Below are 27,651 nucleotides of genomic sequence, written 5' to 3'. Positions count from 1 at the left end.
CAATGAGTTCTACGATTTCTCTGAGCTGTAGCACAAGTTGCCAAGCAGCGTTCTCACATGGATTCCTTATCCTATCTCCTATCTCCTATCAAGAGAGGGAGCAAACGCAGGAAGCACCAGTTCTGGACTGCATGTCCACTAAGTCTTCTTCTACATGGTGAAACATCGGCTGGTTTGTCCTGGGCATCATTTCCCTGATAGTTTAACTGATTGTTGCACTTGTTGAGTTATGTATAGCTGAAATGTTTCTCCTCAACTAGATTAACAATCAACAAACTAAGGTCACAGGAAACAAGTCATGGACAAGACATGGGGGTAATCCAGGCTGGCAAACATGAAAGAAGGACAGTTGGTTAAAAGGAGAGTCTGACTTGATACCACATTCAGAATTTGTACCACTGTTTTCTAATTTTTGTAGATGATTCAGAAAAGACTGTTCTGTACGCTTGTTGCCACATAATAATGGAGAACTCTCAAATCTTGATATTTTTATATCACAATACCTGCAGAAGTAATGGCTCACACTAAAGTTCTCAACAAATCCGCCAATACTGTGAGACCCTAAATTGTCACCCGAAATAGCAGACAGGCGACCTCGGACAATTTCGCCATTATATATCTCGATGCCAGTCTCCTCAAGAGCTTTCAGGTCTTTAAAAAGTGGCTCAAATACCTTGTCCATCCCAAAATATTTGAAGTCCGGCTCCTTACACAAGAGAACAAGCTGCATTTGATCTATGGATGATCTGTTATGAGGCAAAATATCTGTTAGAGTGAGATAAACTGCTAGAATCTTGTGTTTCTTTTTAGAAGAACCAAGTGGATTAACCACCTACAAATTCCTCCTGATAAAGTATAAGACCAAGAGAAGTTGGCTCTGCTTTAAATAAAGGGTTGCACTGAGCTCCGTTCCCATCATTTACATTCTGGAAAATACGTTCTGATGATGGTTGGGAACGTGTTGCTGCATACTGTTCCTGCATGGACTTGCTTTTAAAAAGTGCAGCCAATGTTTTTTAAAAGGCACATGCTCAGCAAACGATTCCTTACCTTTCTCATTGATACCTAGTAACTGAGACTCAACATAAATAAAATGTTTTTTAAAAGCAGTCTTTCTTTTCTGGTCTGTGCTCAAAAGCCCACTGTTACAGGCTGTGAGGAGATCGTCTTTTCTCATTTCATCCATAATGTTACTAATTGTGGCCTCTGGGATTCCAAGGAAAGTTAGTTTCTCACTCAAGGTATTAAGCAGATTTGTCAGACTGACATCATGGACATCTTGATATCCCTCAATAATAGTTTGTATTGTAGTAACCGGCAATAGTAGTTTAGCCTGAAGTTTTAGATAGAAAAGTGTGATATTCTGAAGAAAGAGGGATTCGTCAACTGCAACAGGCACTTCTTGCTCATCATCAGAATAATTAACGTTAGATGGTTCACACTGACTCACTGATTCACTGGCAACAGGTCTTCCTATATTATAAGGGTTTTCTACATGCATCATTGCGGTGCTTCTTAGAAAGATGGGATGCAAAACTCAACAAAAAGAGAACCTTCTATCACATTCTCTAAATGCGCATTCAATGTGTAATCCTTCACGCAAATGTGACCTCAAGTGAAAAACTAGTGAAGATAATGTTTCACACCTTACTGCACAAAAGTCACATTGTATAGGAGTACATGGTCACTGACTATTCCACAAAGGCACATCTGCTTTGTGGTCTCTGTGCATGTGAGCTTTAAGAACAGGAATTTTAACATACTGTCTGGAGCATTCAGGCACACCACACTGATATCTGTAATTAGCACTATTACTATGCAACTTAATGTGCTGAGTAAACTCACAAACTCTATTAAATTCCTTTCCACAAATGCTAAACTTGCAAAGAAACATTTTTGGACTGTTGCTGTGTGAAGCTCGCTAGCAGCTAGCTAGTTGGCTGCTGGTTGAGCTCACCCTCACAACACGTGTTGGTCAAAACGGTAAAAAAACAAGATAGAAATATATAAGATAATGTTATAAAATCTATTCTTGATATAGGCTTTAAAAGTTATAAGAAGATAGCAAACATACAAGCTAGCTACCTTTTTAAACTAACAGCTAACTAACCAACTAGCTAGCACTGACAGGAGGCAGACGGGACATTCTTCTCAGAAGTCGCAATGAAAATCTTTCCACAGAACACCGGACTTTCAGCAAGCGAAGAAAGTTGAGAAGAGACCGTTTTTACGACAAGCACTTGGAACCAATTTTTCTAAAATGCACGTGTGCAGTTCAGTTTAAGATTTGACACATTAGTTAGATTACAAACAGAATGACAGTCAAGCTAGCTAGCCAATCCATCCAACCAGTGAAAGAACCATGTTGTTGTTACTTCAGGCAGATTAAAATAGCCTAAACTTGTGATGAACAAGCTAGCTAACGTTAGCAAATACCGGTACAAACCTGATTTCAATGGACGCGTTAGCTAGCTAACTTTTGCTAGCTACCTTATTGTAAAAGCACCTATTATCGCCCATGCCCTATTTCCAATTTAGCTAAACCACAAGGGAACAGCTAACTTTATGTTCGCTAATCAAAGCAGACAAAACCGTCACCACCCAATCAAATAAGCAGAACCAATAATGTTATATTTTATGATATAAAAATACATATGTTAGGCTAACAGTAATTTACATAACGTTAAGTTACCTTCGTTCCGTTGCTTCTTCTTCTTTTTTCTTCTTCTTGAAGGTTTGCTTCATCCCAGAATGTTCGTTTAGAACTAACCGCCTAAAAATTCAAAATTCAGACCGCAGTGATCCCATGATGCCATGCGGTGGCTGTAAAACCAGTGTAAAAACTCTGCTTACAGTGTAGTTACAGTAATAATACAGGACTGTAAATTTCCCATGATGCATTGCCACTTACAGTAAAAACACAAATACAATACATTGTTCTAAGATTTACTGTAGAAATTACATCAATTGCTAACAGTGTACATTGAGTAACTGGCATGAACTCACCATTAGATGCACGCACACCTATTAACTATACTGCCATCTGAGGATTCAACCTGCTGCTGCACAATCTTGCCCTGCACCCTGTGTGATTAGGCTCGTTCGAGATGAACTCCGCCTCGCCTGTAAAGTGGATTCACAGTTAAAATCCCTCCAATTCAAAATCAATAAAAAGTTTATGTAAAACGTCATCATGTTTAGTCGATTCTGAACCAATCAGATGTTAAATCAGCCGAGAGGCCGGTCTTGCAGTCGGTGGAGAGCAACTGCTGCGACTGGCTCTAAAAACTGCGGCCGCCATGATCTTGTGAGGTTATTGTTGCCCACGTGTGCATGACGTCAGAGCAAGTCGGGATCGGACACAAATCTAACCGGCATGCATTGGGCGGCGATCGATTCTGTGCAGATCTGGCTCATCTCGAACAAGCCTAATGACTCTGAAAAGGAGGGTCCTTCTTCTTCTCTTATTTAATGGTGGATTGCAAACAACTTTTAGGTGCATACCGCCACCTACTGTGCTGGAGTGTGTATCATCATGTCATTTTACAATTATTTTAAATTCTACTCAACAACCCTGCAGCTTTTAAAAATTTAAATAACGCCTTCCTAGTAATCCTGATCTCCTCTCCCTTCCCTTCTGATCCCAGTATCCATATCAGAGTCCACTCCCACCCAGCCTCCTGAACCTTATCTTTAAACACCTGTCTTTCCACCTCATGCAATGTGCAATACAATATTATATGTTAACCCCACAGTTTTCACAGTTCTCACTATCCCTTTTCCCCATTAAAAACAAGGTGCCATTCAGTCCTGTGTGATCCACCCTGAGTCTTGTCATTATAATTTCCTCCCTCCTAGTCCTTTCCGTATAATTCTTTATATTGACAGATTTTTGTATTTTATAATATCTCCTTCCTTTGCTGTAGTTCTCCCACCATTTCTGCCATATTTTAAGGCATTTCTTCTTAACCACCGCTTTTCGGGTTGGCCACGGTGAAATCTAAAGCTTCCATTCCATATTCCCTCAACTCAGCTCAACTTTATTTATAAAGCACTTTCAAAACCACAAGTGGAACCAAAGTGCTGTACATAAGGTATAAAAACATAAAAACTTAAAAAACAAAACAAACAAAACAAACAACTTACAAAGCATTATCAAATGCTAAGGAAAACAAGTGAGTATTAAAAAAATTAGAAGGGAGCACATCACCAGGAGACCTGGTGGGCTTCATATGAGCAGTTATATCGTTTAGCTGCTGCAAAGAAACAAGCATAAAACTGGTCAATTGGTTCTGGGGGGCAACAGAAACGATAAAATCATTGCCAACAGATGAAATTAGAGATCTAATTCCATCAACCTTACCAATAAAATGTTTTAAAAACTCTTCACACATGTCAGCAGAAGGAGTGAATGAAGGAGTAACAGTAGGATGAAGAACAGCATTTACAGTAGAAAAAAGTACTCTAGAATTATTACAGTTTCTGGAGATAATGAGAGAGAAATAATTTGATCTAGCCAATTTAACAGCTCTTTGATATTCTTTCAAATTGTTCTTCCAAATCTCATAAGAGACTTGTAATTTATCTCTAACCCATTTGCGGCCACTTACCCATCACTCTCTCTTCCCTCGTCCATCCAAACCCAAGTCCCTTGATGAGCGATGTGACAGTTACAGAGGCTTTGTATCAAATTTCACATGTGACCATGTTTCGTATCTATGCATTACACAATCTAACAGCCCAGTTCAGGACCAGGTCAATGTGAATACAACCCTATACATTACACAAGCTAGCAATAATACATTTAAATCATTTATGACTGCCTGACTCCCCGATCCAAGCAAAAGCTTACTAGTGAATATGTTTCACATTAAATCCCCATCCTTCTCTCTGATACATGAACTCAGTGCTTCACACACAAACCTTTCTTCTGCATTAGCTGCGGTCTCATACTCTAGCAGGCAGAGTACGTTCAACACCCTGAAACTTGGAATACTCCCAACATTCCTGTATTGACTCTTTTGTAGGGTTTTCTTTTCCACTTCCTTTTAATCTGATCCAATATGCCAGCGCAAGTTTCTCTCTTCTCAACTCCAGAGGTGTCTCTCCTGCTTCTATGAGTATTGCATTAATGGGGGTTGACTTAATAGCTCCAATGCAAACCAATAATGCTCTATACTGTAATCTATTCATTTTTTCCAATATTGTTTTTGCTGCTGCTCCATAAACTACACAACCATAATCTATTGATGACCTCATACATGCCCTATATATGTCAATTCATGACTGTCTGTCTGCACCCCAGTCACATCTGGGCATGGCTGCATTTAGGTTCCAAGTGCTTTATGTGTGATTTCCATGAATACTTACTATCAAAACATAGACCCAGGTACTTAAATTCATTTACTTTCTCCATTGACAGCTCATATAATGATAGCTTTTCAGCATGGCACTTCTTTGTGAGCAACATGTCACAGGACTTGCTTGTTGATATCTTAAACCCCCACTCATATGATCACTTCTTTACTTTCCTTATTGCTTTCCTGATATTTTCTACTACATATGACACATTCCTTCCTATCGTCCAAATGGCCCCATCATCCGCATAAAGTGCTGATTTGATACATCCATCTAAGTTTTAGAAAATATCATTTATCATTATATTGAACAGTACAGGGCTAATTGCACTCCCCTGGGGAATACTGTTGTCCACATCAAAGTACATAGACGCCTCTGATCCAACCTTAACTCTTATTTTCCTACCTGTCAAAAAGTCCATGATCCAATTATACAACCTGCCACCAATACCCATACTATTAAGTTTAATAAGCATTCCTTCCCTCCACATGGTATAATTCCTTTTCAACGTCAAAATACACTATTGTCATAAGCTTTCATTTTCAATGCCTTTTCCACCTCATTACTGACCCTAACTAGAGCATCTGTTGTGGAGCGTCCTTTTCGAAATCCACTTTGTAGGTTAGTCAGCAATCCTCTCTGCTCCATTGAGATATCTTGCAAACTAATATCTTCTCCATCCATTTGTATAAGTGAGATGTCAAAGCTATGTGCCCATAGTTACCAGGATTAGCTGGGTCCTTTCCAGGTTTGTTAAATAGTAGTATTACTGCACTTTTACGACTATTCTGTATTTTTCCATCTCTCCAAATTTTATTAAAGAGTCTTAATATCAATTGACATGATTCTACTGGTAGCTGTCGGAACATGGCATAACATAATGGGTCTTGTCCTGGAGCTGTATATCCATTTCCTAGCAAAGCTATGTGTGATGTGGAAGCAGGGAATGTGGACCCAAACGCAGAGAGAGGCAGGCAGGCAGGAGATGGTTGGACTCAGGGACTTATTGTAACAAAAAACGGCAGTACAAGGACCGGAAAACTCACAAAACACAAGTCACGGGGACGGACACAAGACGATCTAACAAGCGAAAAAGGGAACACAGATGCTAAATACATGAGGGGATGAGTAAATCAGGAACAGGTGAGACAACAGGTGAAACACATCAGGGCGGGGCAGTACAATCAACAAAGGAGGGAAAAATCAGGAAGTAAATTGGACAAGACAAGACAGAACAGACTATCAAAATAAAACAGGAAACAGAAGATAGACAGGAAAATGCATGTTAGAAAAAGACACCACTAAATACATACAGACCACAATACACAAAACAGGATACATCAACACAACAGGGAACAGAATTATACAGTGAATATACAATGAATACACAAACACAGGAAACACAGAAATCAATAATACCGGCAACAGAAATGAACAAATAGGTAACAGAAATGTCCATAGCCATCACACTATGTTGAGTTCAGACATAGTAAAATCTACATCCAGTGTTGACATACTAGCCTCCCTTTTCAACTTCACATCCTTATTCTCTATGAGTGCAATATCTTTCTGCTGCTTATGAATAACACTAAGGTGATCACCACTACGTACTGCCACAAATGCCCTTCCTAACACTTCTGCCTTACCTTTATCTGACACTTCCACCGTCACCCCATCGATCAAAACTGGAATTTTAACCAACATCCTTTTCCCACTCATTCTCTTGAACATAGACCATATATCCCCTAACTCTACTCCTCTACTTGTGTTGGAACAGAACTCCCTCCAGTTTCTCTTTTTGGTATATTTAATTGTCCTACGTGCCACTGCCCTTTTCCTTTGATAATCCACAACATTATCTCGTGACATATTCTTCTTCACTGCTCTAAATGCCTTGTTTCGTACTTTTACAGCTCTGCTACATTCTTCATTCCACCAAGGTAGCACTTTCTTCCTTTCCTTTGTTGTTCTATGTGGAATACTCAAAGATGCTGCATTCAAAATGTGTTCTGTAATTTGCTTTGTTCAGTCTTCTATGTTTCCATCTAATGCAACCAGGTTAACTCACTCCTCACAGCATGACCTAAATTTGCCCCATTCTGCTTTTTCAAAGCACCACCTAGTAATTGTTGCCACTTCTTGGATACAAATCGTCGTATTAACTACAGTGAGAACTGGGAAATGGTCACTGCCTATGGTAGAGTCACTCTTAACATGCCATTCAAACGTATTCACTAAACTGTACCAGTGTAATATCCAAACATGATGTATTGCCCCTATTCACATCAATTCTTGTACCCTGTCCATTATTAAGGCATACCAATAATCTTTCTTCCATCACGTCTTCAACTATGTTCCCATTATGGTCTGTATAATTGCTACCCCATAGGCTGTTATGTGCATTAAAATCGCCACACCATATTTCTTTCCTGTATACAGTCGCTGCCATTTCATTTAATCTGTCAACAATTAAAGTTTTGCACGTGTTATACAAATTGATCAGCTTAATATGACCCTCTTTCCTTGGACTACAAATCTTGACCATTATTCACTCCATATCATCTGGGCACGGGAGCTCCCTATAGGCCAGCTCATCCTTGAGAAAGATAGCACACCCTCCACCATTTTGATTATTAGGCCTATCATACCTTAAAGAACTGAACCCTGGTATGACAAAATGCAGTTGGGGTTGTAACCAAGTTTCTTGTACACATACTACATCTGGAACTACATCAAATTCGTGAAGGTACTTTTTAAATTCTTGACCATTAGCTATGAGGCTTCTGGCGTTCCACTGTAGTATGTGAATTACCATAGTTAGCGTTCTAACCCTCAACTTGTGTATTTTCCTCATTTTCAGTTACTGTCAACAATTCATGTATCTGATCGGCTTTAATATCACTTATACCAAGGAATCTTTCTGCTGCCTCCACAATAGCCTTGATTCTATCACTTTTCTTTTTTAACTGAGATGCCACATTGATAGTGTGACAAATGAAAACAAAGTTTACCTTCTTCACTAGCAATGTATCATCACCAACCTCACATGTGATCACAAGTAACCTGTGTATGGACTGGAGTCTATAGTTGGGCTCGATTAACTGATACTATGTTTCTTTGGACCATTCTACTGGTGTTTTTGTTATTTGATCCCGTTTCTCGTCTTTAGAGCTTCTGCATACAATACTTAGAATCTTAACCCTCTGGGCTTCGCTGGCTTTTCTCTGCACTTCACATCCTCCAAACGCAGCACTATGCTCTCCTCCACAGTTACACCATTTAATCTTTGCATCCTTGTCACATTTACTATACTCATGCTGACCACCACATCTAGCGCACCTTAGTTTTCCTTTGCACTGCTGTGCTATGTGTCCCAATCTTTGACATTTATAACACCTAATAGGTTTGTGGATGTACTCTCTCACACTGTAATTTATGTATCCCAGTTGCACTGACTTAGGTAGAGTTCTCTCAAATTGCACTGCAACTGATAGTGTTTCCTTTAATGCTCCATCTCATTTCAGCCATGTGGCTTCAATCACTTTACCTGCCTGAATCTCATTTTTGACATCTTCCAACGACATACTCAGTGGGACTCCTGAAATCACTCCTCTCACTTTTGCCATTGCTCCTGGGATGTGTGCCTTCATCCTTTCCCCTTGAAGTGAAGACATTTTGAGAATCTTTATTTGTTGTTGTTTACTGGTTGCATGTATCAGTACTCTTTTATTGCTCATAAACCGAGCAAATTCAATTTTACCAATCTCTTTCTCAATTGCTTTGGTAAGTGTCCACCATCCTGATCAAACTCAATAATAACTTTCCAAATGTTTTCTTGAGCATTCTCCAGAATTCCAGTTTTCTGTTTCTCAAACTGATTAGATCTCGATTTCTTGTTTGTATTTCCCTTGCCAGTCTCGCTATATTCCGACCAACTTTTCCATCTATTTCTTTCTTTTAAAGGCCTTTTCAATCTTGATGTTCTGGGCATCTTCCAATCCATGTAATCCTCATCTGAACTAGTTCACATGATGTACAATCACAGCACAGTTTATGCAAATCCGCCAAACAAATTTCTCAAAACAACAATCCTACCACGTTTCCAAGCTCTGCCTACGTTTACGTTTACGTTTATTTCACATGTCATCAATGTATCATTTAACACAATTTCATAAAGTACAATGATCATATACAAAGCGCGTGAAATGGGGAACCCCAAATAAGCTTCTAAAAGCTTTTCGGAGGGGGCCCAATAACAATAAACAACAACAAAAAATTTACAAACCAAAAACTCAATTTACCAAAATACAAAATAAAAAATACAACAAAATACAAACATACTTAAACTAACAAACAAATACTAAAAACAATCAACGAACAATCCCAGCACAAATTAAAACAGTTATAAAGTAATTAGCAATCATACATTATGAGCAATTTTTCCTTTAGGCTTTTCTTGAAGATGGAGATAGAATATGACACTTTTAAGTTTTCCTCAAGCTCGTTCCAAATCTGCGGTCCCCTACAAACTATACTCGGGCTTGAACAATTTAACCATCGTTTTTTGCCAGTAATAAGATATTTTTTCCTTGTGTCATAAGTGTGCAGTGGACAATTTATTGGAATAAATTCACATAAACGGTAATTTAACCTATGGATAACCTGGAATATCAGCAGGCATTCTGATAGACATTATATTCAGTAAGCCTTAATATGCCAAAACGACGAAATAGAGGACGAGTGGGGTTATTAGGCTCAGACCACGTTAATGCCCGTATGATTTTTTTCTGTAAAATCTGTAGGTTTTTCAAGTGGCTGGGAAAAGTTTTAAACCGTATGACATTACAATAGTTTAAATGAGGCTCAAACAACGTTTTATATAAGGTGAGAAGTGCCGAGTGCGGGAGAAAATGTCTTAACTTAAAAAATAACCCAACATATTTAGATAATTTGTTTGTTAGAGGATCAATATGACATTTGAAATTTAAACATTCATCAATATAAACACCAAGGAATTTAGTGTTTTTTACGCTATCAATAATTTGGTCATTTATTTTAAGACAAACATGCCTATTTTTCATTGCATTTTTGTTGGAATGAAACACAATGTAGTTTGTCTTTTTGATGTTAAGAGATAGTTTATTACACCAAAACCAAGTTTCTACATTTCTTAACTCTCTATTTACTATTTCTTGTAGTTAATCTGGACTCTTATGTGACATAAATAGATTTGTATCGTCAGCAAATAAGACTTTGTGTAAAATCATGGTAGAATTTTCAAAGTCATTAATATATAATATAAATAGAAGAGGGCCCAAAATGGATCCCTGGGGGACTCCAAATTTGATGGGTTTGCTTATAGAAATTTGTTCATTAATATTTACATATTGTTGTCTGCCAAATAAATAACTTGTAAACCAGCTAAGTGCTACTCCTCTGATTCCATAATGATGTAATTTATTCAATAAAATATCAAAATCAATAGTATCAAATGCCTTAGATAAATCTAAAAATATGCCTATACCACAGTCACCTTTATAAATGGCATCATTAATTTTTTCAATCCGATCTAGCACAGCCATACATGTAGTACTTCTTTTCCTAAAACCATATTGGGATGAAGCAATGATATATAATTTATTGAGATAGCCATTTAACCTATTGTACACTACTCTCTCTAAAACCTTAGAGATTGTAGGCAAGATTGATATTGGACGATAATTGGTCATATCATTTTTATCCCCAGATTTAAATATTGGTATAATTCTTGCAATTTTTGCCCTTTTTGGCACAATTCCAGATAGAATTGATAGATTGATACAATAAGTAAGTGGCTCCATGATATCAAGTGCAATGGCTTTCAGCATTTTACTACAGATTTCATCCTCACCAGCAGTGTATGTGCTTCGCAAGTTTGAGATGATTTTATAGACTTCATGGCAATCAGTAGGCTTCATAAAAAAGGAATTGACATAATTCCTCGACAAATAATGGTTAAAAGAAATACCTTGAGGTTGGTTTATTTTGTTAGAGAGTTTTTCCCCAATGGAGACAAAATAGTTATTAAAATTATTTGTTAAATCAATGTCACTTATAAAGTTATTACCTAAATGTGAGTGTATGTCCGCAGTATTTGGGAGCACGGTGCAGTTTTGGCCCTTGTTAAGGACTTTATTTAACACTTTCCATGACTTCTTAGAGTCACCCTGTGATGCTTGTATAAGATATGTAAAATGGTTACTTTTACTTTTCCTTATTATATGTGTAAGTTTATTCCTATAATTAGTATATATATCCTTATTCATAGCACTTGGGTTTTTTAAGAAACGTTTGTAAAGTTTATTTTTATGTGTGATAGATTTTAAAATATCCTTTGTAAGCCAAGGGTTATGACCAGTGGCACTGCAGACAGCATTCTTCTCTGGAATAGTACAACAAATCGAATTTGTGATCTCATTTAATAAGTTGTCATATGCAGTGTCAGGATCACTGGAGTCATAGACTGTGTCCCATATTTTGGCCTGTAAGCTTTCACTCAGTTGTTGCAAGGTTCTTTCATTTAGTACTTTAATTTTTGTTTTTTGCCGTGGTAATTTAGTCTTACTAGCCAAATCTAGAAATAATACAATAGGAAAATGATGAGTAATGTCAAATAACACAACTCCAGATTCTAGCCCAGTATTTTGAATGTTTGTGATGATATTGTCAATAGTTGACATAGTAGAAGGTGTTACTCTGGTAAAATGATTTATGGTACAAATGATGATGAATTTAAGTATTAAGAAAATCACTTTTGGCAGCATTATCTTTGGAGACATCAATATTAAAGTCCCCTAAGAGGACACATTCTATGTTTTTCCTATTTATAGAATATAAAGTGTCCTCCAGTTTGACCTTGAAAGTATCCAGGTCAGAGTCAGGGGGTCGATAAATAACTCCTACAATAAGCTTTTTTCCATTTGTAAGATTTATCTCAATAAAAAGTGAATCAGAATGGTTTTCATCTAAGAAAATGTCATCACAAACATTCATATGATATCTAGAGTGCACATATAAACAAACACCACCTCCAGTGCGGCCAGGCCTGTTTTTAAAAACTAGCTTATATCCATTGAGGTTAAGAATATCAGTGAAAGTCCTGTCATTAATCCAAGTTTCACAGCAACCAATAACATCAAAGCTACAGTCAGAGTTTGAAAGTAAAGTAACTAACTCTTCATGATGTTTCCATAAGCTTCTAATGTTAACGTGCAAAAATGAATAGATAGTTATATCATTTAAGCTTTTTAATTGTTCAGGAATGTAGTATTTACAATTTAGATTCTTATCTATATCAATACAGTGTTTTACATCCTCTCCATCATAATTCAAGTCATTGAAGGCCAATAGTACCATATTTAAGATGATTGACCAAAAAGTTTGCTGAGATTACATAAAAATAACATATACACATAAACCCATCCATACATACACGCATGCTTACACGAATAACGTTAACACCCGCCTATTATCAATAGAAAGTAAATTTAAATGTACTCCCTCTTTCATTCACTCTACACCTACAACATGTTGAGAGCTTGTAAAGAAAATAAAAGAAAAAAACCAAAAACAGTAATGTAATAATCTTAAAATATATAACTGTAAATAGAATAGAATATGTAAACGCAGAATTACAAAAATACTCTACCCTTTTTCACAAAATACATTCAATTAATTAATTAAAGATACCATAACATATATTGAGGGAAGAGTAGATGAACTCGGGAAAAGTAACACACATCAAAGCTACAGAAAAATAAAATAAAAGAAGAGAAGAAAAAAAAAGGTTAACCAAGGCAGAGTGTTAGTCTGGATAGAACACTAACCAGTCAGGTACAATCATGCAACACGTTTGGAGAATAACGTTAGTCTAACGGACAGACGCTATATATTCTTTTGCTTCTGCAACTGATGCAAGACCTTTCCTACCTCCTTCCTTAGGTTTAATGGTAAGCCTGGCAGGAAACAGCAGGGCTGGCTTAAATACGAGTTTATACAGTTCAGTCATTACCTCACGGTACTGATGTTGTTGATCCAAAACCTCCGGAGCATAGTCCTCATAGATGAAGATCAAATTGTCCCGGTACTTCAACTTTCCTCTCATGGATCGTGCTTCGCGGATTATTTTATCCTTGACCTGAAATTTGTGAAGGTGGATGATGACCGATCTCGGCCTCGGGTGCTGGTCCGGCTGTGGTTTCCTAGCGTAGGTCCGGTGAGCTCTGTCACACTCCGGCGGAGAGTCCAGAATCCCATCGCCAAAAACCTCAAACAGCATCGCCGAAAAGAAGGTAGTTGGATTATGTCCCTCTATTAATTTTGGTAAGCCAAGCACTCTGATATTGTTGCGCCGGCAACGGGATTCCAAATCAATAACTTTACCAACTAGTTTAGCATTGCTATCAGTTAGCTTAGTACATGTTGTTTCAAGAGCTACTAGGCGTTCGTCCTGCAGGTTAGCATTTAATTCAAGCCCCCTGATCTTCACAGCATGATCAGACACCGTAGTTTGTATGCAATCAAGCTTTTTCTTGAGTTTCGCCATGGTGGCATTTAAGTCTGCAGTGAGGGTTTTTCGGTTCTCCTCTAATAAGGTAGCTCTGGACGCCAATGACAGGACTTCTCCGTCGTCTGGGCTTGTAGCTCCCTGATCAATTCTGCCTTTTGCAGCTTTTGGAGGCATGATATAGCACGATGGTGCAGTTTCTTCCGTTTTAGAGTAGTTATAGTAGAGGTACTTGGTTAAAGAAGTTAAAGCAACATAAGTTGTGGGAGCATGGCTCAGCGTGTCTCAACGTGTCCGTATAGCTACGTCATCACCTTGATAATGCTGCTGCCTAGCTGTCTGACTCACATCTCCCGCTCCGCCGGTTTGTGCATGCGCCTGGGTTGCCTCAAACAAGGGTACGTCACCTCTCTGTGGGGGAAGGAGCCGGAACTGGTGCGGGAGGTGGAGCGCTACCGGTTAGATCTGGTGGGGCTTACCTCTACGCACAGTCTCGGTTCTGGAACCATACATCCAATCTCTGTACAACCAAAGCGAGAGCTGTGTCCGGGTTCTCGGCAGTAAGTCGGACTCGTTTCAGGTGAGGGTTGACCTCCGCCAGGGCTGCGCTTTGTCACCAATCCTGTTTGTAACATTTATGGACAGGATATCAAGGCGTAGTCGGGGTGGAGAGGGGTTGCAGTTCGGTGGGCTGGGGATCTCATCGCTGCTCTTTGCAGATGATGTGGTCCTGATGGCATCATCGGCCTGTGACCTTCAGCACTCACTAGGTTGGTTTGCAGCCGAATGTGAAGCAGTTGGGATGAGGATCAGCACCTCTAAATCTGAGGCCATGGTTCTCAGCAGGAAACCGATGGAGTGCCTACTCCAGGTAGGGAATGAGTCCTTACCCCAAGTGAAGGAGTTCAAGTACCTTGGGGTTTTGTTCGCGAGTGAGGGGACAATGGAGCGGGAGATTGGTCGGAGAATCGGCGCAGCGGGTGCGGTATTACATTCAAGTTATCGCACCGTTGTGACGAAAAGAGAGCTGAGCCAGAAGGTAAAACTCTCGATCTACCGATCAGTTTTCGTTCCTACCCTCACCTATGGTCATGAAGGCTGGGTCATGACCGAAAGAACGAGATCCAGGGTACAAGCGGCCGAAATGGGTTTCCTCAGGAGGGTGGCTGGCGTCTCCCTTCGAGATAGGGTGAGAAGCTCAGTCATCCGTGAGGAGCTCGGAGTAGACCCGCTGCTCCTTCTCGTTGAAAGGAGCCAGTTGAGGTGGTTCGGGCATCTGGTAAGGATGCCCCCTGGGCGCCTCCATAGGGAGGTGTTCCAGGCACGTCCAGCTGGGAGGAGGCCTCGGGGAAGACCCAGGACTAGGTGGAGGGATTATATCTCCAACCTGGCCTGGGAACGCCTCGGGATCCCCCAGTCGGAGCTGGTTAATGTTGCTTGGGAAAGGGAAGTTTGGGGTCCCCTGCTGGAGCTGCTCCCCCCGCGACCCGATACCGAATAAGCGGACGAAGATGGATGGATGGAAAATACCAACATCTTAGGGGGAGCTAAAAAAAGACATAGAAAGTGAAGGTAACAGGTATATGAGGTGACAATGTTTTTTGGTTTCTTTTGGATCTCTGTAGGAACCAAAAATGGCAATGCCTAAAGAGGTCGTCTTAAGAACTTTACAAGACTTGAGAGCTGAGGACTTTGAAACATTCCAGTGGTACCTACAGCTGAATGGCGGCCTTGAAGATTTCCCAGCAATCCCAAAGAGCGAACTGGAGAATGTAAACAGGGTGAAGACAGTGGACCTGATGTTCTCAACCTACAGTGTGAACACCATTAATGTGACCAGAATAGTTTTAGTGAAGATGAATCAGAATGAGTTAGTGAAGAATTTGTCAAATTTATCAAACACCATCTCAGAACCTCCAGGTAAGTCATACTGTTATTAATTAGAAAATGGATGTAACAAAAAATCAAACATATCACAATATCTTCAACAAACATTAGCTTTGTTGCTTATGTTTCCCTCCTATATACAAAGATAGAAGTTTATATTGTGCTTACAACAACGGAATAAGCTACCAAACACACATCTACCACAGACACAAAACATAAAGTGTCTCCAAGAACAAAAGTTGATGAAACAAAGTCAGACAATCCAGTTTTTGTTGGCTCTTCTGGTTAAAAAAATACGCCACCGTTTTTTGAAATAGTCTACCCTGGCTGTAGATAGGTGGGCCAACGCATTTTTTGTCTCAGTGAAAGTAATTAGGTTGTTTTTTTGTCTTTTGTTGGCTCACTGTTACTCACAACATGCTAACCAGCAACATAGGATTCCATTCACTATGCTAATCTAACTAGCGGCAGCGCTGCCCTTGTTGCACCGGACTAAAACGATGCATGCACAAAAAATGTGTTGGCCCGCCTATCTACAGCTAGGGGACAACGTGATAAGCCCTATTTCAACAAACAGTGGCGTATCCCTTTAACAATTGCAAACACTGATGTCACTGTGAGAAACACCTTGGATAATAATAATTCCCATCCCTCTGTAATTAAAGGTGCAATATGTAATATTGTACGTAATACTAGCAGCTAGCGGTTAAAATAGTTACTGCACTACCAATTCAAAATACTGGAGAGTCGTTTCCATCTTTCAAATACATCTCCAATATTTACCAGGGGGTTGTTACGTCTCTGGTCACGCAACTGTTTTTTTAGGTCGGGTAGAATCTATCTCCATTTATCCTGTTCGTTTGTTTGCTGTTTTCATGGCTGTACTACCGTTAGACCTGGGTTTACGTTTTTACAGGTATATCTGGCAACCCGGCCTGGGTGTCAAACTGGGCCATTGATAACAACACACAAATCAAAACATAAACAGAAATTCCGTCACGGAATGTAAATTTCAAAAAGAAAAAATACTGACATTAGCATTGTTGTCAGAAAAGATAGTATTTCAGTTTAACATGTGTCCTTAATATCTGATGAGGCATTGGTGTCATTTTTGGATTTATTACAGTACAAATATTACATATTGGACCTTTAAGTTATACACCTTCTGGTTTCTTTGGAGACCATAGTCCATGGATGCATGACTTGGACACACAACATATCAGTTTTTGTTGGGGAATAATTATTCATTTTAAATAAGTTAATCTCTTAAATAAATTTCAGGAAAACAGAAATGTGCACAGACATTAACTGCAACAACCCCTCATTGATTTCATTGTTATATGTGTTCAGATATTCTTGCTGCATGCCAGCGAAAAGTCAAATCCAACTCACAAAAGAGGTTCCAGTGTGTGTTTGAGGGTATTGCTAAAGCTGGAAACCCATCCCTTCTGAATAAGATGTTCACAGAGATCTACATCACAGACGGTGGGGCTAAAGAGGTCAATGATGAACATGAGGTCAGACAGATTGAAACAGCATCCTGGAGACCAGACAGACCAGAAACAACAATCAGATATGAAGACATCTTTAAAACTCCACCTGGAAGAGATGAACCGATAAGAACAGTGATGACTAAGGGAGTCGCTGGCATCGGGAAAACAGTCTTAACACAGAAGTTCACTCTGGACTGGGCTGAAGACAAAGCCAACCAGGACATCCAGTTCACATTTACATTCACTTTCAGAGAGCTGAATGTGCTGAAAGAGGAAAAGTACAGCTTAGTGGAACTTGTTCATTACTTCTTCAGTGAAACCAAAGAAGCAGGAATCTGCAGGTTTGAAGAGTTCCCGGTTGTGTTCATCTTTGACGGTCTGGATGAGTGTCGACTTCCTCTGGACTTCCTCAACACTAAAATCCTGACTGATGTTACGGAGTCCACCTCAGTGGGTGTGCTGCTGACAAACCTCATCAGGGGGAAACTGCTTCCCTCTGCTCGCCTCTGGATAACCACACGACCTGCAGCAGCCAATCAGATTCCTCCTGAGTGTGTTGACATGGTGACAGAGGTCAGAGGGTTCACTGACCCACAGAAGGAGGAGTACTTCAGGAAGAGATTCAGAGATGAGGAGCAGGCCAACAGAATCATCTCCCACATCAAGACATCACGCAGCCTCCACATCATGTGCCACATCCCAATCTTCTGCTGGATCACTGCTACAGTTCTGGAGAAGGTGTTAAAGACCAGAGAGGGAGAAGAACTGCCCAAGACCCTGACTGAGATGTACATCCACTTCCTGGTGGTTCAGTCCAAACGGAAGAATGTCAAGTATGATGGAAAATTGGAGATGGATCCACACTGGAGTGAAGAGAACAGGAAGATGATTGAGTCCCTGGGAAAACTGGCATTTGAGCAGCTGCAGAAAGGCAACCTGATCTTCTATGAATCAGACCTGACAGAGTGTGGCATCGACATCACAGCAGCCTCAGTGTACTCAGGAGTGTTCACGCAGATCTTTAAAGAGGAGAGAGGACTGTACCAGGACAAGGTGTTCTGCTTTGTCCATCTGAGTGTTCAGGAGTTTCTGGCTGCTCTTCATGTCCTCCTGACATTCACCAACTCTGGAGTCAACCTGCTATTGGAGAATTGGACAACAAGCTGGTTGTCTAAACTCTTCAGAGACAAATCAGAACAAACAAAATTAGCACAGTTCTACCAAAGTGCTGTGGACAAGGCCTTACAGAGTCCAAATGGACACCTGGACTTGTTCCTCCGCCTTCTCCTGGGTCTTTCACTGGAGACCAATCAGACTCTCCTACGAGGTCTGCTGACACAGACAGGAAGAACGTTTGAGGCAAACAAGAATACAGTTGAGCACATAAAGAAGAAGATTAATAAGAATATGTCTGCAGAGAGAAGCATTAATCTGTTCCACTGTCTGAATGAACTGAATGATCATTCTCTAGTGGAGAAGATCCAACAGTCCCTGACATCAGGCAGTCTCTCCACAGGTGCACTGTCTCCTGCTCAGTGGTCAGCTCTGGTCTTCATCATACTGTCTTCAGAGAAAGATCTGGACATGTTTGACCTGAAGAAATATTGTGCTTCAGAGAAGGCTCTTCTGAGGCTGCTGCCAGTGGTCAAAGCCTCCAGCAAAGCTCTGTACGTACACACAGAACTATTCAGATTAAATATAGTTTTTCTTCTTCCTAACAACGTTTCCTTATTATCGTTTTCTTATGTGTTGCTGATTCCTCTTCAGGTTAAGTGGCTGTGAACTCTCTGAGACAAGTTGTGAAACCCTGTCGTCAGTTCTCAGCTCCCAGTCCTCCAGTCTGAGAGAGCTGGACCTGAGTAACAACGACCTGAAGGATTCAGGAGTAAAGCTGGTGTCTCCTGGACTGAAGAGTCCACACTGCAGACTGGAAACTCTCAGGTTGGTGTTCAGCTGTCTGGAAAATTATGTCTTTCAGCTCTTATTTACTTCATATGTTAATTATTGGATGGACTTTTAATTTCAGACTGAGTGGCTGTAACCTGTCAGAGAGAAGCTGTGAAGATCTATCCTCAGTTCTCAGCTCCCAGTCCTCCAGTCTGAGAGAGATTGACCTGAGTAACAACGACCTGAAGGATTCAGGAGTGGAGCTGGTGTTTGCTGGACTGAGGAGTTCACACTGCAGACTGGAAACTCTCAGGTTGGTGTTCAGCTGTTTCATGAGGTCTTATTGTCTTCATAGAATGTGGTTCACACAGTGGTTCAGTTCTCAGCTCCCAGTCCTCTAGTCTGTGAGGGCTGGACCTGAGTAACAACCAAAAGTTAAATATCAAGTCTTTTAGTCCTTTTTATGATTCTGTATTAGATGTGGCAGCAATATTGTACTCAAGGGGTTCACTGACTCTGGAGCTTATCACCAGGATAAGGTTCCTGTTCATGAAAAATAAATTGTACTTTGATATACGAAGAGCAGGTTTATTACAGGACTTTAGAACACTATTCTCCATCTGGGACAGTTTTTGTTGCTGTTATGAGAATCTAATGTGTCTAATGTGTGTGTGTGTGTGTGTGTGTGTGTGTGTGTGTGTGTGTGTGTGTGTGTGTGTGTGTGTGTGTGTGCATGTGTGTTTGCAGTCTGTCAGGCTGTATGATCTCAGAGAAAGGCTGTATTACTCTGGCCTCAGCTCTGAGCTCCAACCCCTCCCATCTGAGGGAGCTGGACCTGAGCTATAATCATCCTGGAGACTCAGGAGTGAAGCTGCTGTCAGCAGGACTTAAGGATCCTAACTGGAGACTGGAAACTCTCAGGTATGGACAGATGGACAAAACAGTTCCTCTGCCACTAACCGAGGAACTCTGGTTCATGTTTAATGAAGGATCTGAGCGAAGGTTTATGAAGTTGATTGTGACTATTTCTTCCTGCAGGATGGATCATGGTGAACCACATAGGTTGAAACCTGGTCTGAGGAAGTGTGAGTGTGTTTTACGTTTGATTTATTTTTTTCACTAATTGTGAAATTTTTTCACTAATTGTCAGGGATCAACATACCTGTAAATGTTTAGGGTTAGCTTTAGAAAAAGCTTATTTTCACCTGTTGTGCTTCTTCCTGATTTTAAATATAAAAAACATGTCAGATGAGAACCAGAGAAAGCCAAACATCTGAACGGAAGAGCTCTGAGGAGTCAGGCAGCATCATGCAGTAATGGATAATGCAGGCAATGAATACAGACCAATGTTAAGCAGACAATCAGCACCAGCAGTTAAAGCAAGACAACATCAAATCTCATTACTGAAAATAGGTAAAACCAGAAAAGACACAATCTGACAGACAATCAGCACAAGCAAATGAAAGCAGACTGCTGATTTTGTTTAGGAACATCTTGCCTGACATGTTTTTTGAAGAGAGTTGAGTCCAAAGGCAGATTAATGCTTCTGCGTAGGCTCTACGCAGAACTTGTGCCGTAGCCTATGTAAGTGTCCTGACTGTGTGGTAGAGAGTGTAACTGTACTTACACACCGCGGCCGTCTTGAGCTTCTAAAGTTACAGGAAGTCATGCATTTTCAACGGAAGACGGCTTCTCTCAGCTGCAAGAAGCGGAATATCTGTCGGCGTCACGTTTTGGCCATTTTGAGCATTTTGAGCGACCAGAGCATCAATCAGAAAGTTGAAAGTAGGTCAACTTCATGTTAATGAGCTATGACGCAGTTCAGCGGCAAGCAGCGGCAAATGACAAGCAACCAATCGGAATATAGACTTCCTTTGTGCTGGCTGATCACAGAGAAACATACAATGCAAACTTTCCTTCCTACCAAAACATTAGTTCCGAGAAATTAGAGGAAAAGCTCATAATGGCCATTGCTGGGTTCCCTATCATTTATGATATGACGTTGTTTTGCGTATAGGGACCAGTTAACGTTACCTGCCGGTTACATTGTCTCTAAACAGTCCGCTCACAGTGAACGGTCACATTATCTCTAAACAGTCTGCTCACAGTGAAGTCCTGCACGGATCAACAGCTGGCAACAGCTTGCTCTGCCTGCATTCTGCTGTGGTTCAGCGGCTAACGTGCGAGCTAACTGCTAACGGACACCGCTGCGATCAATAAACAATACAAATTCTGTCATTATTTATGTAATTTATAAAAGATTTCTAGTGTCAATGTATTGGCTCGTGCAGTGGCTGCTTGTGCTTTTTCTTCAATCGTGTGTTGAACATAGAATGCTGCCACGTCAGAGTGACAAAGCATCAAAAAGCTTCCTCATACTTTTTGACAAGTGTCCTTGACAGGGCGGCCGGAGCTTCTTTGCAGCTCAAGTCGGCCGCAGTGTGTGCGTACAGTGAGAGTGTGACTCGCATTAACTTGGGAGAGAGTACCTACTCTAGCGGTGTAGATGGAGAAACAAAAGTGTCTCCCCTGTTCTTTTTGACCACAGTGAGAAATCTGTAGCAGGAAAAGTTAACCCTCTCCTTAATTTCATGTTGTTTATGGAGGATAACCCTGTAGATTGGGAGAAATGCGATGCTACCAAGCCATGAACGAGCCATAAAACTTTGTGATGACGTCCATTATCTGCGTCAGTTTAAGACCAGATTTCTTTACATTTTCGTAACTGAAGTACATTGATGAATTTCTCCAGAATTTCTGTTTTAGTGGCTGGAAAGATGTTAGAACTCAATCGATCGATTTAAAATCCATGAACACAACAAACTGAACATGATGATCCAAGAGAACTAATCAATACATTTCATCAACAGTGGAGCCAACAGAAAGCTAACTTTGTTACTACTGACAGTCACTGATATTATTGAAGAGCTGTGTTGCCTTCAGGTGCTGCTGGTAAACTCATACTTCACAAGTTTGACAGATATAAGATGTTCTGTTCAAGTAGCCTTTAGTTTTCTTTGGATGTTCTTAAATAAATCAGCATTGAATAACCTACGAGTCAAGATATTGGAAAGATGAATAAAGTACACACACACACACACACGGTTGTGTGAGGTCCTTTGTTACCAGCAAAACATTAAATAAACTACAAAGTTATTGTTTCTGCACAGGGGTTTTGCCGTGTGTATCAAGCCTAACAATGGAGATATTTTTCTTCCTACTTCTGGCAATCGTGCTGAACATCGCTCGGGGTTTGTTGGTCAAGCCCAACAGGATCCAATACACAAAGGACTTTCTCCTTTGATTTAAATCAAGCAATTACGTTGTGGACCTAGATGCAACTAGGCCATTAAGTTGGGGGGTGTCCGACTGTTTTGACTTCTTAGTCGGTGACAATGCTCTGATACAAAGTTCTAGGTGTTCGGCTACACCAAATTAGGAAGAGAGGGAAACAAGGCGGAGTGCGGCAACGTTTAAGGAAGTTAATAAAAAAGAAACGTCTTCTCTTACCATCGATACTGCTGGCTAATGTTCAGTCCTTAAGGAATAAAACTGATGAACTGCAAACGTGTGTGGCCTCTTTGCGCGAGTTTAGGGACACTTGTGTGATGACTTTCACCGAGACGTGGCTGACTGACACTGACCTTGATTCTACTGTGGACATTGATGGATTTGGGGTTCCGATCCGCTTGGATCGTGACCCGGAGGTGACGGGGAAGTGTCTGCCTGTACATCAATCCAAAGTGGTGCAATGGCGCTACTGTGCGCGAACGGATTTGTTTACCGGACATTGAGCTGTTGTCGGTGTCTGTTAGACCATTTTATCTGCCTAGGGAATTTCCCCAAATATTTTTAACAGTAGTGTGCATCCATCCCAGAGCAGATATAAAATCTGCTTCTGATGTCATCTTTTCAGTAGCTCAAAGACTACAATCAATCTCTCCCGATGCCCCGTGCTTCTTTCTGGGTGATTTTAATCATGTCAGCTGTAAAAAATCGCTGAGCAGTTTCACCCAGTACGTCCCCTGTCCCACTCGGGGGAACAGAATATTGGATCTCTGCTATGGCTCTATCAAGGGAGCCTATAAGTCTGTTGCAGGTCCTCCTATAGGATTTTCTGACCATAATGTGGAGCATCTTCTCCCCACATACAGACCTGTGCTGCATAGAGACAAAGTGCAGGCGCGTGTGGTCCAGGTGTGGAATGAGGAGAGCACTTTGGCCTTGCAGGGCTGTTTTGACTGCACTGACTGGTCCGTTTTTCAAGATTCATCCAAAAGCATTGATGAACTGACTGATGCAGTATGCAGTTACATCTCTTTCTGTGTGGACAGTGTGATCCCAACTAAGACCGTTGTTTACTATCCCAACAACAAGCCCTGGATATCTAAAGAACTGAAACATATGTTAAGGGAAAAGAGGACTGTTTTTAATAGTGGTGACAAAAGTGCATATGTTAAAATTAGGAAGGTTGTGCGAGTTGAAATAGTAAAGGCTAAACTTCCGTATAAAAGAAAAATTGAGTCCAAATTTAGTGAGTCTGATCTCAGATCTGTGTGGAATGGCATGAAAATAATGACAGGACTACACAAAGGCACTAGTACAGTTTCCTTAAATGGTTTTGATTCTGATGAGCAGTTTGCAAATGAATTCAATAGTTTTTATATGAGATTTTCTAATAATGATTTTAGTGCGGAAATCAGTCACATGAGAGAGGATTTGGTCAGTGACTGATCTGTTTTTGATTTTGATATTGATGTATCTAAGGTCAAAACATTATTTAAACAAACTAAGGTTAGGAAAAGGCCTGGCCCTGACAACATCAGTGGTCGAGTCCTTAAGTCTTGTGCTGGTCAGTTAAGTGAGATTTTTAAAGTGATTTTTACTCAATCACTCCCGACGCAAACAGTGCCAAAGATTTGGAAACACTCTACAATCATTCCTGTGGCTAAGTGTAAGAATCCCAAGGTCTTAAATGACTTTCGGCCTGTTGCTCTCACCTCATTGGTGATGAAGACTTTTGAGAAGTTGGTTAAGCAGGAGGTACTGAAGCAGGTGGAAGAACAGCTAGACCCTCTTCAGTTTGCTTACAGGGCTAGCAGAGGTGTTGAGGATGCAATACTTACATTGCTAAATTCCCTTTATCAACATCTGGAAACCTCAAAGACTCATGCAAGGCTTCTTTTTATAGACTTCTCTTCAGCATTCAATACTATTCTGAGAAACTTCAGTCTATTTTTAACTTAAACCCTAACTTAAATGGCTGGATACTGGATTTTTTGTTGAACAGGTCGCAGTGTGTAAGGGTCAATGGTGTTTTATCCTCAAAAGTCCTTACTTCCACAGGCTCTCCTCAGGGCTGTGTTCTTTCTCCATTGCTTTTCATGTTATACACAAATGACTGTAGGAGTAAGTATGAGAAAAGGCACTGTGTGAAATTTGCAGATGACACTGTTATAGTGAGCCTTTTGAACAATGATGAGGCGGGGCATGGCCCTGTAGTTGATGGTTTCATTGCGTGGTGTGAAAACTCCTATTTGTCTATTAACGTTTCTAAGACAAAGGATGTGATTATTGATTTCTGTAGATCACAGCACAATGTTTCACAAACTGTTATCCAGAACATGAACGTTGAGACAGTAGATGAATATAAATATTTAGGAACCATCATTGACAGTAAATTATCCTTTGAGAGCAACACAGATGCAGCCTGTAAAAAGGCCCAACAGAGACTTTTCTTCTTGAGGAAGATGAAATCATTTAGCGTGTGCAGGACTCTGATGACTTTGTTTTACCAGTGTTTGATTGAATCAGTCTTGACATTTTGTATCGTGGTGTGGTACAGTGGTCTTCCAATGACCAATAAGCGTAAGCTAACAAAGCGTCTAAGGTGGTTGGGGTACAGTTATCACAGCTGCAACACATATATGATAGACAGGTCAGGGGTAAGGCTAACCACATTTTAAACTGCCCTGATCACCCACTCTTTGGGGAGTTTAATTTGCTCCCCTCAGGTCGCCGTTTTAGGCTACCTATGTTAAGAACTAAACGTGCCAGGGATTCTTTTATTCCTGTGGCTATTAGGAACCTGAATTCACTTGAGTGACATCTTTGAATTTTTTACATAGAAATGTTCTTATTTATTAATTTATTTCCATTACTGTTCATTATGATATATTGACCTGTGTACTGTCCAATTGGATCTTGTCACTGGTTTTGGGGAAGGTGTCTCTATTGAAGGTGTTGATGTGTGTCCTGTGTTGTGTTTATAATGTTGCTTACACATGTATGTGTATGTGTGTGTTTTCAGATATCCTGCTGCAAATCAAATTTCCTTTTCTAAGGATAAATAAAGTGGAACTTGAACTTGAACACACACACACACACACACACACACACACACACACACACACACACACACACACACATAGATACAGAGACACAATCGCACAAACACATACACACACAAAGACAGAGACACACACAGATACACAGACACACACACACACACAGACACATACATACAGAGACACACACGCACGCACACACACACACACACACACACACACACAGACACACAGGATGCCAAACAGGTGCAGAGGAGAACAAAGAAAGAAAATAATTCATATTTCTGCTTATTTTACTCAAAACTTGTTTATAATTTCATGTAAATGAGGTTTATTGACCATAAATCCCAAAGAATAAGTGTAAAACTATCAAACTATGGTAATGAGTTCTAATGAGTTGACTAGAAGGTAAAATAGTATTGGGTGATATTTTATACTTCATGCTTTATAAACAGGTAAACAGACCGAGTCAGTTTGACAGGAAGACAACACAAGAGTTAATAAATCAACAGATGATAATCTGCTGCTGTGTTGTGTCTGTTTCTCTCCATCAGATGTCTGTCAGCTGGAACTGGACACAAACACAGTGAACAGAAAACTCAAACTGTCTGACAACAACAGGAAGGTGACATTAGTGGAGGAGGAGGATCAGCCATATCCTGATCATCCAGAGAGGTTTGACTTCTGGCCTCAGCTGCTGTGTAGAGATGGTCTGACTGGTCGCTGTTACTGGGAGGTCCAGAGGAGAGGAGATGTTTATATATCAGTGAGTTACAGAGGAATCAGCAGGAGAGGAAACAGAGATGACTGTTTGTTTGGATACAATGATCAGTCCTGGAGTCTGAACAGCTCTGATGATGGTTACTATGTCTGTCACAATAACAGAGTAACATCCATCTCCTCCTCTGTCTCTGGTAGAGTAGCAGTGTATGTGGACTGTCCTGCTGGCTCTCTGTCCTTCTACACAGTCTCCTCTGACTCACTGATCCACCTCCACACCTTCTACACCACATTCACTCAGACTCTCTATCCTGGGTTCAGGTTCTGGTCTCCTGGTTCCTCAGTGTCTCTGAGTCCTCTGCAGGACTGAGAGTCTCTCCTGGTTCCTCAGTGTCTCTGAGTCCTCTGCAGGACTGAGAGTCTCTCCTGTGGACAGAAACACTGACTGAACATCAGCTGCTGAAATCAGAGTTCAGTCTGTTCACCATCACACACACTCTGCACTGAGAACCAGATCTCAGTGCAGATCATTTCTCATTTCTCTGACTATTTCTTTGCCGTTTAAAACATCCTTTATACTTCTGTGTAACCTTCTGTGTATTTATACTTCTTCAGGGATGAGACAGTGAGAAACAACATTATGAGTTATGATTTTATGTTTTTTATAGTGAATATAAGACAGTTACTCTGGAGAATCTGATTAATCAACTTCTAAACTGAAAGGATTCTATGTACTGTAAATGAATCACTAACTGGTCATGTTATTCATAACACAAAACTAGTAATAAGAGTTTACTGAACTTAATGAGCAAATCATGGTTTTTCTTGATTACACTGTTTTTGTTATCGTATAAATAATTAAACAGACTTAAGGTAGGGTGACCGGTGGTTTCGGTGACCTGTCCCCGTCTGGAGCTGTCCCCGGAAATGTCCCCGGTTTTCACTGTGACTGACAGACAAGAAATTTGAATGAGAGAAAGAAAACGTTGACCAAACATATAGACACACACTCTACACACGCAGGCTCAAGACAGCCAGAACAAGCGCTGTTCAGAGCTCAACTTCGGTAAAGTTAGAAAGATATTCACAGATTCTAACTTCTGGGATCAATAACTCTACAGCGAAATGTTATTAAATCACAAACAATGCATCTTTCCTACCTAAGTAAGGTAAACAATGAGTTACAAACTCATTTTCATCAAAACGAGCCGTCCTCCAACCTGGAGAAATAACACCGGTGGAGAGACGGCAGTAAGACGAGTGCTTAGGGACCGTTGTATTGGCAAAATTACATTTAAGCATGATTCTTTATATTCTCGTCTTATTTCTGTTTTTTGTTTCTCTCACAACGCTGAAAGTGAGTTTATCTCATTCTCAAACCCGTTCTCATTCCGAACTCGTAAAATAAGGACCT

General features: G+C 40.4%; 1 protein-coding gene across 1 annotated transcript; it reads left to right on the top strand.

The window, feature by feature from the left end:
- Positions 1 to 15,537: 15,537 nt before the first annotated feature.
- On the top strand, positions 15,538 to 26,858 carry LOC114553046 (NACHT, LRR and PYD domains-containing protein 3). Its single transcript, XM_028574142.1, has 6 exons — positions 15,538 to 15,823; positions 17,141 to 18,950; positions 19,051 to 19,224; positions 19,918 to 20,091; positions 22,766 to 22,898; positions 26,853 to 26,858. Exons 1-6 carry the CDS (start codon positions 15,538 to 15,540, stop codon positions 26,856 to 26,858), a joined length of 2,583 nt encoding a protein of 860 aa, XP_028429943.1.
- The last annotated feature ends 793 nt before the right edge of the window (positions 26,859 to 27,651 follow it).

This window comes from Perca flavescens, chromosome 3 (assembly GCF_004354835.1).
Source record: "Perca flavescens isolate YP-PL-M2 chromosome 3, PFLA_1.0, whole genome shotgun sequence".
NCBI classification, from domain to species: domain Eukaryota; kingdom Metazoa; phylum Chordata; class Actinopteri; order Perciformes; family Percidae; genus Perca; species Perca flavescens.
Note: the sequence above shows the minus strand (reverse complement) of the source record. Positions and strands in the feature narration are given on the sequence as shown.

Coding starts and splice junctions, on each gene's coding strand:
- LOC114553046 (XM_028574142.1), top strand. CDS start 15,538: ATGGCAATGCCTAAAGAGGTCGTCTTAAGAACTTTACAAGACTTGAGA. Junction 18,951..19,050: donor AAAGCCTCCAGCAAAGCTCT/GTACGTACACAC, acceptor ATTCCTCTTCAG/GTTAAGTGGCTGTGAACTCT. Junction 20,092..22,765: donor TGGAGACTGGAAACTCTCAG/GTATGGACAGAT, acceptor GCGCGAGTTTAG/GGACACTTGTGTGATGACTT.